This window comes from Hyaena hyaena, unplaced genomic scaffold (genome assembly GCF_003009895.1).
Source record: "Hyaena hyaena isolate Hyena2069 unplaced genomic scaffold, ASM300989v1 scaffold_103, whole genome shotgun sequence".
Lineage (NCBI taxonomy): Eukaryota > Metazoa > Chordata > Mammalia > Carnivora > Hyaenidae > Hyaena > Hyaena hyaena.
Genome location: NW_024080735.1, coordinates 1,421,922 through 1,442,634, shown reverse-complemented (window position 1 = coordinate 1,442,634; position 20,713 = coordinate 1,421,922). Strand labels below are relative to the sequence as shown.

The window sequence follows — 20,713 nt, the reverse complement described above, 5'->3', positions numbered from 1 at the left end:
TAACTGACTGGGCCACCCAGGCGCCTCTAGAAGGAAATATTTTTAAAAAACATTTAAAACATTTAAAAAAATATTGTTTAAAAAAACAATCAAGGGCACCTGACTGGACTCAGTCCATAGCACATGCCTCTTGATCTCGGGGTTGTGATGAAAGGTAAATATGATCTACTCTTTGCCATAAAGCAGGCATTCTTTTTTTTGTACCATGTACTGCTGTGGTGGTCTGATGACTAGGGGCCCCCCCATCCCCCAAATAACATTTTTAAATGCATAGACCAGAACATATAGGAAGCCCAAGTATGTTGAAATATAGTTGTCAAAATAGTATAAAAACAGATACAGTGTAATCATATGCTTTTTTTATTAACACATTAAACAACAAATTCTAGCAAGAGATCTAATAAATACCAGGTTTTAAAGTAGTGATGAGCATAAATATTTCAGGATCACCACAACAAGTAACATGACGTGAGAATACTTGAGGTTTCTGTTTACCGTCCCCTTATACTACCTGATATGTAAGTATATGAATGTCCCTCAGGTATCACCTAATACCACCTTGTTAATTGCCTTCATTCAAGATTGAAGGAGATACTGAATTTTAGCCTATGGTTAGTGAAAATAAAGATGTGCACTTGTCCCATTCAAGTTCAGGGACCCCTGTTTCTATCCCTAAACAACTCCTGGCAGACTGCAGGTGAATCTCTGTGAACAGAAGGAAGTTTCATGCAGTATGTATAAAGTGTCATGAAAGTGCAGGCCTTCTGCACAGGTGAGCGCGCCTAGTCTGACCTTAATATGCACAACACGGAGAGACAGGAAGGGGCATTTTGGGGAGAGAGGGACCTTAACCTCTCCCACCCTTACCTTCAAATATAGAGTGAGGAAGGCAAAGAGTGGGAAATGAGACTAGTAAAATAGTGTGGGATCTAATCTTGGCCTTTGAGTGCTGTTCTAAGGAGTTGCATTTCAGCAATTATTTGCAAGATGTCTGAAAAGAAATTGTATCAGACTGTGCTTTATTAATGTTTTCCTTTGGCAACAGCATGTAACGGTCCCCTCTGTTTGGCACATATTTGCTGAGCACGTGCTGTATGTGAGGCCTTATCGCAAGCTCATGATCATACAGTATCCTTGTTCTGTACTGGGTGCTACAGGGGCTCAAAGAAGAAGCCCCACTGGAGCTGGAAAGCAAGGCAGAGTAAGACGAGTAAGTCTGAGAAGAAGGAGTAAATGGTTACTCAGATGAACTAGTTCCTACTGGCCCTTGGGTCCAGGAGGACATGGCTGGCCGGGGAGAGGCTGCGTTGCAGACTAGGAGATGAGGCCATGACAGATGGGGCAGCCAGGCAAGGAGGTCTTGTACTCTTTGCGGGGGACTTTGGGCCTTTATGCTGATGTCACCCAGGGTGCTATTGCCAGAACAGGAGCTCCACGTGAAGGCTATTGTGGCCAGGTTAGCTTGGGATGTGCAGAATTAATGTTCTTGTTCCAGTTTGAGAGGCCATGGGTTTTAGAGTTTAGTGTGATGGTATTTTGTTATGTCAGGTAAGAAAGCTCAAAAACTCGTAAGAAAGTTGGTGATCCTCTTGAGTATGTATTACGTGTCTGTGTGTGTTGTGTGTTTTAACAGAAAAAAGAATACATAGGGACCTTTGAGATTTTAGTTGGTGTGATTCCAGTGCCTAATTTCTTTTAACAAGTTTTCTGAACTTTTCTCCCCAAAAAACATTTTACTATTTCGCCACCCATACTCTAAGCATCCATGAACATGGTATTTCCACTTGGAATAGGTTAGTATAGAGACACTGTGCTTGTAAAGACCTAGTATTAATATTCCCATTGATGTTTTGCTTTTTTTTTTTTTCCAGGATTAATTAATGTGCATGAAACAATTAGCTTTTCAGTTACATACCTCTAGTTTGTCATCAGTTTAGAAGTGAATCTTTGGGTAGATCCAGAGGACCACTGTGAATGAGAGATTCTTGCTGGAAGATCTTGAGCCACTCCAAAAGCCTCGACTTGCCTGTTAAATTATTCTGGTGATCCTCCACTCTTGTACGGATACCGGGGCCTGTTATGTTAGCCAGAGAAGAATCACAAGTAGTCATAGTGTTAACTAGTTAGTTTTGTCCAGTGATGGTGGTTTAGACAAGGTGATTGAAAAAAATGATAAACTTAGGGTCCAGTGAAGAAACAAAGTACATTAAACACATCTATTTGTCAGTGACATTTCTGGAAAAAATCTCCCAACCTATTTTTATCAAAGCAGTTTATCAAACCTATCCCTTACTACTTCTGGGTCCTCACCATTGGAATCCTGCAGGCTTGATACTAGTCTCAATCTTTGACCAAAGCCTAAAACTGAACTCCTAGCTGTCTTCTCCCTCTGTTCCTGTCCACACAACACAAATGTACAGGTTGTCTCATTCTGTCGTGTGTGACCTCTTGCAGTCCGAACTGTGTTCGTCTTGGACGGCATGTCTTGTTTTAACTGTTAAAGGCTGTTGTGTCTACTCTTTACGGGTGTCTGTATCCTGCATCTGTTTGTTCTGACTCATCTTCCATTTCCTCCTAGAGCCAGATGTTACGTCACAGTGTCCCCAGCTTAAAACTCGTCAGTGGCTCTCCTCTCTCCCTTAGCCCAAAGCGAAGGTGTTTGCTCTTCGGCCCTGTCACTCACCACCTCCCCTCTCACAGTGCAGTCCCTCCTGCATGGCCCACGTGGGTCCCAGGCAGGGGCAGGCCTCCCACAGTCACAGACTTAGCCTCCTTCCCTGTATTGTTGGGGGGGAGGGGCTCCTCTTGGAGACTGACGAGGGTGATGCCAGGCGTGCTTGGCCTACCCTGCCGCAGCAGCTCTGCCGGGGGCACGCTCAGAAGACAGTGTGGCCGCTCCTCAGTGTCACACAGAAAGGTGGCAGCTCCACTCGTGTGCGCGAACCCAGAGGAGACTCGTCCACAGTCATAGCGGCATTAGATATAGTAGCTGAAAACATGGAAACGGTCCCCGTGTTGGTCAGCTGATGAGTGGATACACAGGGTAGGACATATCTACCAGATGGAGTAGTCATCAGGGAAAAGGAACAGAATACTGACCCCGGCTACAAGGCAGATGAACTCTGGAAACACCACGTGGAGTGAAAGAAGCCGATCGCAGAGGACCCGTATTGGATGGTTCCACTCGTATGGAACATCCAGGCTAGGCAGGTCTGGAGAGACCGGAGTGGCTGCCAGGGGCTGCGGGGAGGCAGGCGGGGGCAGTAGCTGCCAGTGCATATGGGGTTTCTTTGTGAGGTGATGGAACGTTCTAAATGCTCTAGGTCGTATACTTCGACGGTGAATTTTATGCTACGTAAGTTCTGTCTCGAGAAAGCAGTTTTCAAAAACGGAAACGTACCTGTGACCACGCTTGCTCTGTGTCCCCGAGAGCGTCCACAGGAATGGCCTGCGTGCTTATGTTGGCCTCTAGCACACAGGGTCTGGTACATGGTGGATGCTTATTGGATGTTGCTCTGTGGACGAGTGTATGAAGCAAGCTATTCGGGCTTCAGTTGGGGGGAGATTGGTGAAATCTGAAAACCTCCTCAGAGTGAATTGTGTTCTCAGAGTATACCCTCACAGCTCATTGAAGTAGGATGTGGACCCTGGGGACTCTAACCGAGTGGTCTTTTTCCCTCTTAGGACACACATCTGCTAAAACTGCTTAAGACGTTAGAAGGACACGCGTATGGCGTTTCTTACATAGCGTGGAGTCCGGATGACAACTACCTTGTTGCGTGTGGCCCAGATGACTGCTCTGAGCTCTGGCTCTGGAGTGTGCAGGTGAGCGCGCTCCATGCCTGCGGCCGCCCCTACAGACAAACGTCCTGCACACACACAAGCTCCTTTTAGCCTGACCCCCCGTGGAGCAGAGCGGTTGGGCCCCCTTAGCAAAGAGAATCCATCGAATGGAACCCAGGTGTCCAACTGTGTAAACATAAATATCATGCTGAGCCATGATAGAGTTTGGAAAAAAAGGAAGGATGTTGGACTTGGGATTGTTTACTGTGGATCCCCCCCGCCACCGAGGAGACCCTGTGGGTTCATAGTTGGATGTACATGGGACGGCCCAGTCAGGTGACGGCCTCCGTGCTGGTCCAGACTTCTCACCCTGGTGGCCAGGCTGTCATCTCCTCGCCCGTGTTTGATGTTCTTGTCTAATCTGGGAAACAGTGAAGTTTCAGTTCTTACTAATAAGGGCTCTGTTACCTTCTCTAAATGAAAACTTGGCCTTTATCCAGGGTCCCATTTTTTTAAAAATTAGCATTAAGTTCCCTCTGTTAATTTTGTCCTCTGTTCTGGAAACCTCATAGTTACGATTTAAGGACTGTGTTTTGTTGACTTCCTTCTGCAAGATGGCTGGTCCGATTCTGTTCCTTTCATTTTTCTGACCCAAGGTCAGGGCGTCGTCCAGGCTGTGGTTTGAGTGTAAAATGTGAGTTGATGGGGTAGGATTGGGAGTTTGGGGGCCTGGAAGTGAGTTGGTTTTTACTGAGAGAGTAGAGCTCAGACTCGGCGGAAGTGTGCACCACAGGTGACCCGCCACTCTCTCGCTCTGCTGCCGCCCCGGGAGGCTCTGTCACTGCTCGCTTACTGCTCCCCCGCTTTCTCAAGGAAAACATTCTGACATTAAGAAGAAAAGTAGAGGGATACATTGGTGATCTGAGCCCAGCACCCTGGATTCAGCGGTTAACGTTCTCTGTGTCCTGTGTGGGCACATGTGTGCATACACATGTAGACGTGCATACGCACTCACAGACATCCACATCCAAAACATTAGGGAGGAAATTATATATGGACTATTTTACCCCAAATACTTAAGCACATATCTTCTCAACAATGACGTTCTCCCATATAATACGTACTATTGTCGTAATCCAACAACGTTAACTATAATCAATTCTCTAATAGCTAACGTTCATTTCATGATCAAACACACCCAGTTGCTCTGCAAGTGTCTTCTGCCATTTTTATCAAACCAGTGTGTAAGTGGTGTGTGTGCGCACGCGTGATCCGTTTCGGGGAGTGGCAAGGCACAGGAGGATAGGCAGCTTTCTCTCAGTAAAACAGGCCTGAAGTGAATCTTCTCTAAAAGACCAAGTAGGTTTTTTTCCATTAAAGCTCTCTCCCCTCAAAGAGAAGGTGTGTGTAGTCCTCGCTCTGCAGCAGCAGACTCGGAATTTACTGGGACCCTAGTCTTTGAGTCAGTCCTGAGTTACTGGACCACTACATGCTGTTCTTGCTCACCTGTGCTTGTGGAGTACTCGATGGACCCGTTACTTAGTCCATGTTCACATTATTCCTTTATATTTTTAAGCTGTCTCCCAATCATACGTGCACTGTCCTGAGCGTAACAGAGGACCATTTCTGCCTGCAGGAACACATGCTGGCGTGTTTGTGACAGGAAGTGTGGAGGATTTAGCATTTGTGTGTGTACTTGTGGTTCTAAACTTCTGTTTCTCTCAAGCAACCCAAAAAGCTAAGTAGGTGAGAGCAATTAACAATGTGGGGGAAGGTTTTAATGGTGCTGGACATTTTTTCCCCCCCCAGCGTAAGGGAGATTCTGGTTTTCTAGTTTTGTGTCCTCTGTGCTTTTATTACTTGGCCCCATTTCCTGATTATATATTTTGTTTTCACTTTTTTCTTTTTACTTTTGATTATCCATTTCTCACAGGAAAGTTATGCCCATGTACTTTTTGTTACATCAAGGGCAGCTAATCTCTCTCAGAGCCTGTTTCTAATCCATGAACAAAATGGAATTAAGACTAGATTAAATGGTATGGGTCTGCTTTCTAAGCTGAATAACCTAGAAAAATAAGAGGAGGACATTTCAGTGTTGCAACCACTAAATAGTTGTTCGTAGTCGGGAATACTTTAAAATGGCTATGCTAAACAGTAAAAAGTTCTTCTTTTCTGTTACTTTTAATTGAGATAAAATTAGATATTGGAGTGCCTGGATGACTCAGTTAAGTATACGACTCTTGATTTCAGCTCAGGTCATGATCTCACGGTTTGTAAATTTGAGCCCCATGTCAGCCTCTCTGCTGGCAGTTCGGATCCTACTTGGGATTCACGCACACATGTATTTGTGCGCTCTCTCGCTCTCTCACTCTCTCTCTCTGAAAATAAATTTTAAAAAATTAGATATCAGGAAAATAGTTTTCATTTCTCTCTTCCCATCTTCCCTACTACATTTTGAGCATCTCAAATACAAAGTTTAACATAATTTAGAACTGCCTGCACCCCTCCCCTAGTTCAAGGGCACAGTTTTTCGATCTGTTAATCATGTTCTTGAGGAATTGCTGATGGCATTAATGGCTGTTTTAGAAGAAAATCTGTAAAGAGCTGTGGAGTAAGGGGCGGTGGGAACTCAGAAGGGACGGGCCTGCAGCGTTGAGTTTTCATCACGTTCTTAATGCTTCTCCTGAGGCTGTGGTGTTTTTGTTCTTTTGCTTTTTGTGAGGCCGGTTAAAATAGTCCATCCCTCCAGTTAGGAGGCCTAAACTAACCGACAGCCCAGTCACGGTTGGCTTCTTACACGTTCCCTTTAGAAGACTAGCTGAAGGTCTTACCCACAATTTCCTTTCTCCGTAGACGGGAGAGCTGAGGACAAAGATGAGCCAGTCTCACGAGGACAGTTTAACAAGTGTGGCCTGGAACCCAGACGGAAAGCGCTTCGTGACTGGAGGCCAGCGCGGCCAGTTCTATCAGTGTGTGAGTATTCCGCGCGCCTTTCTGCGCCTCTGCTTGTCGTCATGGTTAAATAAAGAATCCACTTGCCCTGTTATCTTTTATAAGATGCATCCTGTGAAAACTGCTTTGCCTTCGTTCTGAACGAGCATGTACAGAACTGACCGTGCTGTGTTCCTTCTTATACGAACTGTGGACTTCGAGTTCAGTAAAACAGAAAATTATTTTACCGAACAGTTTGTTCTCATAAACAAGTTTCTGATGTATAGAATTGAAAATATTTTACTAATTTTCTTTCCAGGTTTTAGGTTTATTGTATCAAAAATACGCTGAGTTTCATGAGTAGATTGCCTTAAGTATTTGAGGACTAAAAGTGGTGAGGAGAGCTACCAGAGAACCTTCCAGTCTTTATTTGAAGCATCTTGATTCGCATCTGCCCTGTGCATCCTGGATTGGTGGGCTGACGAGCAGATGTACTAGGCGACAGGTCCTGTGACAAGGCCGACTCCACCCAGGGTGCAAAGTCGTCACCCTGTCTGCTCGAGGCTTGGCACCAGGGGCCCTTGAGACGTGGTTTTAAGACCAGGATTAAACAAGATCATGAGTCCTATAGGTTGTTCAGTGTAGCTGGAGATGGAGCTTCACGAAGACCATTATGTGGTCATTACAGACCGCAGGGTCTTCGTTAGGCTGGCCAGTGGCCCGTGTTTATAAGCCCTCGGTTCTCTTTTGTCCCCAATTGTCTCAACACAGTGTATTGATCTGTACGTGATTTTCCCATATTTTAAATGGAGTTTTTATCCGAGGGCTAATGTACTAGTTTTATTTTTTCTTTACTCAGGTTTGCTTTGTTTTCATGGAGGTATAATTGACATGTAACATTATATTAGCTTCAAGCATACAACATAATGATTTGATATTCGTGTGCATTGAACATTATAAACCGCAGTAATTGTCCACTACCACCAAAGTCGTCATGAGGACAACTCGCAGTCTGCAAGTTAGTCACCATGCTGTACGCGACAGCATTTAAGCCATTTGTTCTTGAGTCACTGGCTGCAAGATGCCCACCATGTCTCTGCTGACCGTGCCGTCCCTACGGTGTTGACCCCTTCAGAACAGGGACTTGGTAGCTGCGCCCCTGGGGAATGGGAACAGGGTATCTCTCTGACCTTTGAACATTCAACAAGATAATGATCCTGAGAGCTCTGGTCTGTAGAGCACATTACAGGTTGGAGCACGTTATAAGTTTTTAAAGCACTGTAGTGCATTCTGGGTTCCATAAAGCTACAGTTCCAGTAATTTCTGAAATTACAATTTGGGTAATCTCCGGATCTCAGCTTCTGAGTAGTTAGGACAGACCCTAGCATAATGTATTTTAAAGGAGCATTTGAATTCTTTTCCAATAGTAGTGAGGCCCTTACTTGGAATTCCGGGATTCTTTCTTTCTTTGTATTTACTGTGTTTGACTGTATCTGGCTGGTTATAAAAGGAAAGATAGATTTTACAGAGGTTCTCGTCCCCCCCACCCCTCCGCCACCCCCAACAGTTTTATTGTAATGAAATTTGACCTATATTCAAATTTTGGTGACTTAAACCAGCTGTGGAACAATTAAGTTGAGATTGGGGGGAAAGCATTGCTGCAGAAAGATATTGCTAAGAGATTCTTTCTGTTCTTTGTTTTCCACACACTGTTTAGCACTGGGGCTCATAGTGGTTTTCTCTGCAGGATTTAGATGGTAACCTCCTTGACTCCTGGGAAGGGGTCAGAGTGCAATGCCTCTGGTGCTTGAGCGACGGCAAGACGGTTCTGGCATCAGATACACACCAGCGAATCCGGGGGTACAACTTCGAGGATCTTACAGATAGGAACATGTAACTCTTTTTTGTGTCTGTTAAATATTTGTTGATTTATATAGAAGTATGTGGTGGGACTTGCTATTATAGAAGACAAGTTTATGTTGTGGGTTTGGTTTGACTATTTATTTATTTTTTAATGTTTGTTTATTTCTGAGAGAGTACAAGTGGGGAGGGGCAGAGAGAGAGGGAGACAGAATCTGAAACAGGCTCCAGGTTCTGAGCTAGCTGTCAGCACAGAGCCTGATGAGGGGCTCAAACCCACGAACCGTGAGATCATGACCTGCGCCGAAGTCGGATGGATGCTTAGCCAACTGAGCCACCCAGGCGCCCCATGGTTTGATTGTTTAGATTGGTGGGGCCAGTGGTGCTTAGTAACCAGAAACTCTGATTTTCTTCCTTGATTAAAATGCAGTGTGTAGTGCTGATTATAGGCAGAACTGTGGTCTTTAAGCTAGTAGAACATTTTATATTTTGATAATTTGAATGTCTTAATTCTCAGTACGTTGCTTCTGACAGATTGTTTTCTGGTTACAGAGTACAAGAAGATCACCCCATTATGTCTTTTACTATTTCCAAGAACGGCCGGTTAGCTTTGTTAAATGTAGCAACTCAGGTAAGCTTATTGTCATTCTCACAAGAGTTAGTGTAGTTCAGATTTTAAGTGCTATTGTTGGTGTGTGCTTGCGTGTGTGTGTGCGTGTGTAAACAAATATTTCTACAAATTCTTTTTCTCCAGTACTGCTGTTTTTACAGATTCTTACATTTTACTGCATGTGTTTGACCCTTAAGTGTGTATAGTCCACCATAGATTTATCAGCACATTGGCATTTTGTGTAACTTGAAACTGAAAATGTTCAATCAAGCAAAGGGGAATTCACAGATAACTTTTTAAAATTCTTTTGAGGGGCGCCTGGGTGGCTTAGTCGGTTAAACGTCCGACTTTCGCTTAGGTCATGATCTCGTGGTTCGTGGGTTCGAGCCCCGCGTCGGGCTCTGTGCTGACTGCCAGCTCGGAGCCTGGAGCCTGTTTCAGTCTGTGTCTCCCTCTCTCTCTGACCCTCCCCTGCTCACGCTGTCTCTCTCTCTCTCTCCTAGAAATAAATAAAACGTTAAAAAAATAATAAATAAAAAAATAAATAAAATTCTTTTGAGTTGAGGTAGAATAAATATATGTTTTCTTTTGCCTACAGGGAGTTCATTTATGGGACTTGCAAGACAGAGTTTTAGTAAGAAAGTATCAAGGTGTCACGCAAGGGTTTTATACAATTCATTCATGTTTTGGAGGCCATAACGAAGACTTCATCGCTAGTGGCAGTGAGGGTGAGTCGTGTGCTCTGTCGGCATGTGTGTACGGATGGAGTGGGAGCTCTGTGATCATCTCTGTGTGTGAAGGTGGCCATGTCGCCAGGCAGATTCAGGGTATTAACATGGTTAAAAATCGTAGGAGAGCACTGGTCATTTCCCTTTTGGCGGAGTGACCATCCTCTTTTTCCCCCCAAATCAGTAGTGCCTGCTCTGGCCGCATGGGGGCGTGCTTGGTGCATGTGTCAAATCAAGGTTTACTTAAATACAAACTCGAATGCTGCCTGCTCTTTTCACAAGGCTGGTGGCGTTTGGAGGTTAGTAGAATCTGAATAGTCAAGTTGATTATGATGATTTACGTGAACTTAGACAAAATTGACGATAGTTAGATAGTTAGATGTTTCAGTGTTTCTTTAATGGCCAAAGAGAATAATTTAGTTTGATAATTCTTACAGTCTCAGAAAAGCTGAAATTCTAGAACAGTCTCTACTGCCTTTCGGAGTAAATGTGCTCTCTAGTCTGCTAATATCAGTGTTTCAGGCAGGCTTGTTCCTAAAGTAGTCCATCCAATTTAAAAGAGAAATTAGTCCATCCAATTTAAAAGAGAAATTAGTCCATCCAATTTAAAAGAGAAATTGTTTGGGGCGCCTGGGTGGCTTAGTCGGTTAAGCGTCCGACTTTCGCTTAGGTCATGATCTCGCGGTTCATGGGTTCGAGCCCCGCATCGGGCTCTGTGCTGACTGCCAGCTCAGAGCCTGGAGCCTGTTTCAGAGTCTGTCACTCCCTCTCTCTCTGACCCTCCCCTGCTCACGCTGTCTCTCTCTCTCTCCTAGAAATAAATAAAACATTTAAAAAAATTTTTTTTTAAATAAAATAAAAGAAATTGTTTAAAATATGCAACACAGATGGGTGAATAAGTACTAAAAGTTAGTGTACTTTTTATGGTGATAGAAATACAAGTAATGGGAAATTACTGGAAATTTTCATTGGTCACATTCTTCTTGAGTATCCACTTACTGTCTAAGTACTAGGGCAGCAAATTATTTAAGTCACTTTTAAAAATACTGACTCTAGTTTTACAACCCAGACCAAGGAACTTGATTATGTTGCTAACAATCCATTTATCATAGAAGCTGTTTGTCACCTGTCTTAACAAAAACCTGATCTCAGTAGACAGAGGATCACAGAGCAACACAGGAGCTTTCCTCTGTGTACAAGATACACTTACCAACTAGGACAGGGCCACCCGGGGGGCTCAGTCGGTCAAGCGTCTGACTCGATTTTGGCTCAGGTTGTGCTCTCATGGTTCGTGAGTTCAAGCCCTGCATTGGGCTCTGCATTGACAGCGTGGAACCTGCTTGGGATTCTGTCCCTCCCTCTCTCTCTGCCCCTCCCCCACTTGCACTCACTCTCTCTCAAAAGGAAACTTTAAAAAAAAAGAATCAGGACAAAGACCTTTAGGGATTCATATGAAACATGAATTTATCAGTTATTTCTTTCCCTAAAAAGAAAAAATACATCAGGTAAGATTGAGAAGAGACAAGAGTGGTTTGTAAGGTATTTGTGAAAAGCTCAAGTCTTTCCAGTTAGAAATCCTTTTTTTCCCCTGGTAGTTTAAGCATGTTATTTTTGCCCGGATTCTGCATGGGCTCCTACTCTGACTTGGTATGCGCTTGTGCAGCCTTCTGCCTGCCCATCAGCTTCCCCCCAGGCCTCTCGCAGCCCTGTGTCCCCTCTTAGGCCTCACAGCCTTTCCGAATGTCACATGTGCCCTGGAAGCCCCCGGAAATCCGTCTGGCTGACATTATCACTAGTGATACAGTTCTTTTATTCTAGGCCCCGAAAGAACCTTGAACGATGAGTAACGTAACAACAGTATGTTCCATTCGGGGCTAAAAGTGACATGTACCTGAAGTAGCCAGATACGCGTTCTCACAACTCGGGTGGTGTAGACCGGTTCTGAAAACGCCCTGAGCACCACATGGACATAGTGAATGTCTTCTGTCCTGAGATGATCACATTAGTTAGTTTGCTTGTCATTCGTTTGCAAGGAAAATACTTTAAGGACCTTCCAAATCCCCAAACACATGAATGCCAGTACGAAATAGAGCAGTGAGGAAACCTTTTCCCAGAGGAGTTCTGTTGTTACTCAAGCTTAGTCATCGTTCTGGCGATGTAAAAAAAAAAAAAAATACAAAAAATAACTTGCCTTATTTTTTGCCCTCACGCAAGCTGCGGGTGCCCTGGACAGCAGGGGCTGGCAGAGCTTGGTCGGTTAAGCCCATGGCTCTGAGCCCAAGCCCTGCCCCAGCCCACACGCTCCATGGGTGCGTGTTCACAGAGTGCCCCCCGCAGTTGGCAGGCGCCTTCACACTTGCAGGCCTGTGGTGTCCTTCCTTGGGAGCTTCTCCAGTTCCGGGGGAAGCATGGCTAATCTGCCGGTCTGTCTTCTCCGTGTTTTGTCTTTTTGTGCAAGGAGAAAGAATTGCACAGCACACGCCTTTTGGGAGACCCGTTAGTTCTCCAGTGAGGGTCTCAGCTTTTGCTTCACACACGCACGCAGAGCGCTAAGAGGCAACCCCGGCCTTACCTTGCATCTTCATGTTAGACGTCCTTTCCCCCAAAGGACTGACCACCCCCCGCCGGAAGTTCCCATGCCGGCCACTAGTGGTGCGTCTTGAGGTTGAACCCTTTTCTAACTCAGCCAGGACTCTGCCCCCTGTTTAAGGGCCATCACTTCACAGTAACACCTGGTGTCTCCTCTGTGCCGGGCTCTTTTCAAAACTCTTTTTCACACACAAATGAGTTTCACCCTCCTACATGATGAGGTAAGTCCAGTCCCTCCTTTACAGTGAAAGCATCACCAGGAGCGGGTTACCTGTCCACGGTGATGGGGCTGGTCAGAGGTGGAGGGCGGTCGGGAATTGGATAGTTGCGGCTCTAGAGCCCCAACCATCCCCAAGCCCCGAAAGGGTGTGAGCACAGCAGCGCCGCGTGGGGCGAGGGAGACAGCGTCCAGGGCCTAGTGTGCGCCAGATACCCTGTGAGGTGTCTGCTGTTGCCCACGTCATTGCTGTTTCTGAATTTGGACGCATTGCTCTTCTCTTCCCTCCAGTTTCCCCAGCATTTATTATCTCTGCCCTAGATTTGTTCACATCGGAAGATCTGGACTGTGAACTGCGATTCACGTCTTACACACTATTGCAGGTTTTGTGATGACTTAAGAGCTAATCAGGCACCTTTAACAGGGGAAAATGTGTATTTTATTAAAATGGTTTTTTTACAAGGTAATTTATTGAACTGCTCATGTCACATCTCTTTTTAAATCCTGATAATCATGTCACATGTTCTGTGTGTAACAAATGATAAACTGAAGATCAGTAGGACAGCTCCCTAACTTTTCTTCGAATTGCCGTTCATTCAGATCACAAGGTTTACATCTGGCACAAACGTAGTGAACTGCCCATCGCGGAGCTGACAGGGCACACGCGCACAGTCAACTGTGTGAGCTGGAACCCACAGATCCCGTCCATGATGGCCAGCGCCTCCGACGACGGCACTGTTAGAATATGGGGACCAGCACCTTTTATAGACCACCAGAATATTGAAGGTAACGCCGCTGCACAGCAGCCTGCGCTCCCTCCCAGTGGAACGTTGCCCCAATGGCTAAAGTTGCGGGACTTTTAGTGTGGGACAGGATTTATGTTCTCCCTCATTTAGAGGCTGTATACTCTCTCCTTCCACAGAAGGAGTGTAAGTAATGTGAGACACACGGGGGGGGAGGGGTGTGCATGCAGGGTAACGGTGGGGAGAATAAATTGGAACATGCCACCTCCTTCGCATCCACTGGCTGTGGTCAGTTCAACAATCTATAGAAAATCTTGCTTCATGATGCAGAAAGCATTTTTTACTTTTATACCCACGAAAACTAGCCAGTATACAAAACTTGAACCACTTTAGAACAATCTTGATTATGGATTTTACTCTTAAAAATAAACCTGTATAGCACCACATAGCACCCTGGCCTCTGTGCAGAGGAGAGGGAAGGAAACTGAATTTCCCCCAGACCTCGGGGCCAGGCAGCGTGCCAGCCCAGTTGTGCATGTGTGGGCTTGCGTAAATCCTCCCGGCCCTCCGAGAGATACGTTTACCCTCAGTTCTGGAGGGGTCTAGACAGAGTCAGGGCAAGCCTCACTTGAATGCTGCCAGCCTTTGAGTCCTGAGTCCAAAAGGGTTTTCCCACCACCTCGGAATGTTTGGCGATGAAGCAGGCCCAAGGCGAGGAAGCTCCGTTGAGCAAGACACTGTCACTGGAGGGAAGGCATGAGAAATTTTATACTGCTCTGCTTTCAAATGGAGCAAGTAGAGTATTTTGTTTGCTTAGAAGGAAGTCCCTGACCTAGAAAACCGGGAAGAGATTTGTTCCACCTAAATGTTTGAGCAAGAAAGGCGTCCAGCTGCTGTCAGATGAGAATAAGGAGCCTGAAGTTGACAGGGGTGAAGTTTGCAGACCACTGTCAGTGGTTTAGGGCCCGAAGGGCCATTGGTCTATGCGTCACCACCTGGCTGACCCGCTGCCTCTGGGAAAGCCATGAGGATGCAGCCTCCGCCTCCATTTGTTGTCCTGATGCGATTTCTGGGCTAGCACTCTAACAGACATTGCATGCGTCCATCACTGCACGTTTCTAACCTCAGTCATTTGGAAGTTATCTCTTTAAATAAGATTTGAAGGCTCAGAAGAATCTTTGGTCTGTACTGTCATACTGACCTTCTAAGTGGATTTATTTTAGACACACCTATGAGCTTCTGTCTCTATCCAGTGAAGAGCTGCTTTGCCACTCCGTGGGTTTAGTTGATGCGGACACACCAGATGTGGTGTGTCTGTGAGATCTGGTCCAGGTCAGCAACCTGCCTCGGATTTTAGCAGCATCGATAGAGCCGTATAGAGAGGGCCCTAAAACGGAAAAACCGCTTCCATAGACATATAACCAGTTATGTGGCTGTAGGCCTTCTAGGTAGCTCTCTTCTGGTTCTTTTCCCCCCGCTTAAAGAATTTTTTTTTTTTTTGTTTTTTTTGTTTTTTTTTTTTTTTTTTTTTTTTTTTTTACTAATTAACACCTGTTTGGAATAGAAATTTTGAAGGTGAGGCTGAAGAAAGTGATAGCCAAAAACCATGACTCCATTAGATACTTCTCTTTTAATGGTTATAATGGTGGAGCTCCACACTATATTTTTTGAGGAAGGTAGAAAATGGAACAGGGTCCGGCACTGACCCGTACTACAGCATGGATGACACTAAAGACCGCCTAGTGTGATTCTGTCTGAAATGTCCTGAGCAGGCAAACCCACAGACACTGAAAGTAGACGGGCGGGGGCTGGTGTTTGCAGATGAGTGCCAGCGCAGAGTGAAAACATTCTATAGTTGTTGGCGGTGGTGGTTGTACAGTCCTGTGAATGTGCCAGTAATAGCTGTTGAGTGGTGTGCTCTAAGTGGGTGTGTTGTGTGGAACGTGAATTCTGGCCGTAAAGCTGGTAGACCCACAGCCAGAAAGGGGAGGCTGACGACTGCACAGTTTGAGACGAGCGAAGCAAGGCCCTCCTCAGAAGTCCATGAGAGTCTAGCTTGATTGTTCACTTGGGCTCCAGAGTAATGAATTTAGACATTCCTGTCTAGGCTGAGACATAAGACAGACACTTCGTTGTAATGATTATGCTGGAAATGTCAAGTGTGTGCCTTGGTGTGATCGTTTTTCAGTGGGAGTATGTGTTGTAATGTCATGATGCCAATATTAAAACTTACTAACTGGTAACTTTTTTCTTCCCCTCCCCTCTCTCCCCTGCCCCCTCTCCCTACCCCAAACACATTTCGTCTTGTCTCCATTCAGAGGAATGCAGTAGCATGGATAGTTGATGGCGAGTGTGGAGCAGACGGCTTCTGTTTAACTTAAAATTAGTCGTATTTTAATGGCTTGGGATTTGGTGCAAACAAACATGATTGATAGCTGGACAGACATGCTCGTCATGAAAAAAAGAACCATTTCTGAAGCCCGATTGGGGCCAAACATTTACACCTTGCTTCATAGTAACCAGTTGAGATGAAGCACGTCGTTAGAACGTTGTTGGACGCCATGTCGAATCGCCCCCATCGGTTGTGAAGGACTGTGCTACATTCAGGCTTACCCACCGAACTCCGTATATATATTGTTTTCCCTCCTGCCTTTTGTCTGGTGGGACACCATTCTTGTTGCTCTTCTGTGTAATGAAGTTTAAATGCTTGTTTGGAAAACTTTATTTAACAGTTTAGAAGGCTTGATAGAAGGAGTGCATTAGTCTGAAGAGTACACATTGGATAGGAAAGAGTTTCCTCCTTTTGTTTCTCCAGATCTTTCCGCCTTATTTAGCTTGAGATCTTTGCAGCTTGGTTCATGGATTCTAGCCTTTGCCCGTTGCGCAGTAGATACTGATCCAGATGACAAACCAGTGAACTATGTCAAAAGCACTCTCAATATGACATTTGACAAAAAGTTTTGTACTTTTCACATAGCTTGTTGCCCCGTAAAAGGGTTAACAGCACAATTTTTTAAAAATAAATTAAGAAGTATTTATAGGATTAAAGTGACTTCATTTGTATACATTTGGAATCTAAACCAGCTTAAAAGAGTTTCCTGTATGACTTAGATACGCAGTACTCTTCCGGAATCCCACGTGAGACTTGGTCAGAACCAGAGCTTGGAAGGACGTGACACAGGAAATCCAGAGTAATCCCTTGAAGGTTTGCCCCTTCCATTTTTTTTTCTCCCTGAAGGAACATCAGTACCTGATGTCGAAGAAATTCAAGATTCAAAAAGAGAGGATTTTAAACCTATACCAATAGGAGAGATTGGTAGTGAGTCAGCGTAGCTTTTCCTAGAGCACGTTCCAAGCTGTTCCCCACTTGGGAGGCTGTTCTGACGGGGGTCCAGCCCAAGTGGAAAGCAGGTGTGACCACCGGGAAAGTTCATAGTAGGGTGGAGTGTGTTAGAAGACTCCACAGGCCACAGACCGGAACCGGGTTTAAAACCTCAGAGCCCTGTATCTGAATTGCCCTTAACATTTTGACCTACAGGGGGACATAAACGTACAGAACGCTCCTCAGTGTCTCCGATCTTGCCATACCGAACCTCATTCCAAACTGGTGCTGTGGGTAGTCTTTGCCTCCCCTTTCCCTGGAAGCTCGAGGAGAGGTTTTCTCCATGGAAAAGCACTTTTAATCTCGAGAATTTCACAGTTAAAAGAAGCCAAAAGCCTGATGTTCACATTGTGCTTTTAAACCCCACCACAGCCGGGCACAGCGTACTTGATCTCCTCTGAAACCCTTCCCCACTCCCGCAGAGGGTCAAAGGGGCCACGGCTGTTACGGTGGGGGAGGAGTGGCAGCGCCCCCGAGGTGAGGTTCTGGCGAGGACAAGGGCCTATGCCAAGTCCCCTCTAGGGCCCGGGACCCGCAGAGCAGAGCGAGGAAAGGCTTGGGTGTCGGGGACTCTCCCATGGGGGTGTCAGGGAGGGGAGACGAAAGAAAACCACAATTGGCCTTAAAATAGCACGGATTCTCCCAAAAGCTCATAGCAACAGGAAGTGACAGACTGTGGTCAGCAGGTCATTTTATCAAATTGGTATGTCAAAGATTTCCTTAAGCTCCATTTTGCAGAGACCTCCACTTAGAGAATCAAGAATTCCTGTTTTGATACTTATAAGTTACGATAACCACCTGTTACAGTTTACCTGGTACTTCATTTTTCTTAACTAAGATTACTTCTTACTTTAAGCTTGAATAAAAATCTTCATTGGTAACTGTATATAATTCAGTGGCAACTTCTCTTTACCGTAGTTCAGTTAAATCCAGTTCAGTTAAATCCAGTCATGTTTTCTGCCCTGAGGCCGGTAGTTACCGCACCCCTGTCTCCACAGCAGATATAACAAAATGTGGGCACGGAAACGCCACAGCTGCTGACAGGTTAGGTCCAGCGCACCCCCAAGATGGGCGCCCAGTGGTGGGGCTCAGCCCTCCACTCCTCGCCTCACCCGACTGCCCCCACGTAGTTGAGGACCACTCTGAAAGAGCGGATAAAAGGGAGGCCCACTTGACAGAGAACACAGAAGAACGATGGTGCCAAGGTCTCAGGGGCTGTGAGCCCTCAGCCACCCAGACACGCCGTGCCCTGCACCTGCCGCGCGGGGTCCCGTAGGGCAGGCGAGGCAAAGAGCCTGGCAGCAGGACGGGGCGACCCGTAGCTATGAGGTGACCAGCTCCAACAGGGCTCTAGTCTCTGCATAGGCCCGAGAGTTAAGGGGACCGCCAAGCTGGCGCGACATGCTAACATAGAAACTGAAAAGTACCAATACTTTTTGCACATAGATCAAAAGTAGAGTGGAGAGTTTGGGCTCCAAAACTCAGGTTAGTAGGCTCGTTTCCATGTGCTTAAAAATGTGTTCTCATTTGTTCATAAAGGGCAGAGCAAGTATGATATTAAATGTCTTTTCCTCCAAACAACCGGTGGTCGATAGTACAGTGTTGGAGCGGAGGACTGTGGGAGTGGGTGGGGGTGGCAATGAAGAGGTCAGGTGGCGGCGGGGAGGGGTGACGGCTTTGGCCTGGGGTTTGTACCGTCAGTGTTCCTACCCTCTGCGTTCCCGCTGCTCTTCTAGGCCAGGTAAACATGTGTGTTTAAACCAGGTAAGTCGTTTAAAATAGGAGAGCATACTAGCCAGCGTCCCTATAGATGGGCCTGTGTTCGTGGGTGGGAGAGCAAAAAGGAATTCCCTAACTTTAAATACAAACTAAATGATTAAAGTCATCTGCCTAGTTGAAAGCAAAAAAAAATCCCAACTTTCTGTCAACATTTGTCTGAAATCACACTCGTAGAAATACGATTTTTTTGTTCTTAGGTGTGTTCTCCCTCTAGAGTGGCGTCCGTGACATTAATAGAAAACCCTTCTTCCCCACCCCTCCCCACCTTGAAATTTTCTTTTTTAGGGTGTTGTTTCCTGCACACAAGAGCTGACCTATCACCTCTGCTCACGGTGGTAAATGTATCGTACATCTCTTGAGAGGGAAATCTCTCTGTCACGTTCTTTCACAGCAGAAGAATGGCAGCTTTTGAATGGGGAGGAAAGAAGACATTTTTCTTAATATCCTTTTTGTCCCATCTCTAAAGCATAAACGTACCTCGCTTTAGTTTTAATTTCTCATTTAGACTTCAGCAACTCTCTTTAAGCGTTACTTTCCCAAAGATTCCTTGGGTTTTCAAAACCAGACCTGATTTAATATAAACTCACTTTAAACGAAGAGGTGAATTTGTGTTTATTTACACATAAACACTTTCTAAAAACAGGGTGAACTGAACTGAAGTTTTCAGTGTCATGAGCTATTGTTACAGTGGCCTCCCTCTAGTTGCAGAAACAAAATCTGTACAAGCCTGTTCCCTGTCTACTTAATCCAGATAGGCTGAATTTCACTCAATCCAGATTGAGTGAAACTAATAGCATAAAAACGTGTGCATGTTGTGTGTGTGGAAGAGAGCGTACTGAGTTCATCAGAAGCCCTAGAAACAGCTTTCTGGGTTCTTGTGTCAATTTTACAAAGTCTCGTGCACATGTGAAGTGCCCTCTCTGAAGTTAAGGTCTGGTTAATACTGGTATATTTTTATAAGATTGAGATGTGTCCCCACGCTTAACTCAGACATTTGCATTATCAGGGTCAATGTGCTAAAACCGAATTGTAACATTTTTAGACACAGATGGAAAAATTGTCATTGGCTCCTTGAAAACTTGTGTGTGTGGTGAGGGGAACAGATCCACAAAAGCATGTGCGTACTTACAAACCAAGCTGTAGAGATCGGGAAAAGAACTTAAGTGTTGATCTCAAGATACCTAAATTGTCAAGATTTACCCGGCATTGTGGTGGAACTAGTTAACACTTAGAGCTTTCGGTATGTAATAACCATCGCTATGGACTGATTCAGTGTTTCCAATCCAAGGATTGTGTTCTTAAATTTGGGGGGGGGTTCTGTTTTTTGGGGGTTTTTTTGTTTTTTGTTTTTTTAAACTGCCTCTCAGATTATATTTCGTAGTTTAAAATTCTTTGCTTTATTATCTCATTAAAGCATAAAAAACTTCAGGTCTCGGATATTTATTTTCACTTGTTCTACTAATTATTTACAAAACACCCTTTGTTAACTTTAATTTTATAAATGTGTAGTATATTAAACGTCTTTAAATTTTGTTCAATTGAAACTACATTAACTTTGATTTGCTTTCCTGGGATTTTTTTTTTAACACACCTTTTCCGTGTCCGTGCATAGCACCTAACCAGTCCTTTGTGTTCCCTTTCAATCCAATAAACAGAATGAGTAAGAAACTGTTGCTGTGTTAAATCTTCTAATATCCACTGATCTGAATGCTTAAATAGTACGACTTTTAACCTAAAACAATGGATTTGCTGCATTTGACTTCCCTCTGTTTCCCTGGAGGTTTATTTTAATGTTTATTTTCGAGAGAGTGCAAGCAGGGGAGGGCCAGGGAGCAGAGAAACAGACTCCAAAGCGGGCTCTGCACTGACGAAATACAAACTCGTGACCTGAGCCAAAGTTGACGATGTTGGACGCTCAACCGCCTGAGCCCCCCCAGGTGCTCCTGGAATGTCTTGTTTAAAGGGAATCATGGACAGATTAGTTTAGGAAACAAATTTAAGGGATACCTGGATTTTAAAGGAATTCCATGCCTGCTCCATTTTGTTAAAAAATGTTACTGCATCTGAAATTCTGCATTATGAAATTAGGTA

The 20,713-nt window shown here is 45.0% G+C and overlaps 1 protein-coding gene across 3 annotated transcripts in view; it reads left to right on the top strand.

Moving 5' to 3' along the window:
- WDR26 (WD repeat domain 26) overlaps positions 1-20,290 on the top strand; it is a 38,330-nt gene extending 18,040 nt beyond the window's left edge. For 2 of the 3 annotated variants that reach the window (XM_039235885.1, XM_039235884.1), the window contains exons 7-13: positions 3,685-3,825; positions 6,637-6,756; positions 8,462-8,607; positions 9,127-9,205; positions 9,783-9,912; positions 13,319-13,504; positions 15,780-20,290. In XM_039235885.1, coding sequence (XP_039091816.1) covers positions 3,685-3,825; positions 6,637-6,756; positions 8,462-8,607; positions 9,127-9,205; positions 9,783-9,912; positions 13,319-13,504; positions 15,780-15,805 — 828 coding nt within the window. In that variant the 3' untranslated portion in view covers positions 15,806-20,290. The remainder of the gene's footprint in view (positions 1-3,684; positions 3,826-6,636; positions 6,757-8,461; positions 8,608-9,126; positions 9,206-9,782; positions 9,913-13,318; positions 13,505-15,779) is intronic. The other variant, XR_005529005.1, reaches the window with a different exon arrangement.
- The last annotated feature ends 423 nt before the right edge of the window (positions 20,291-20,713 follow it).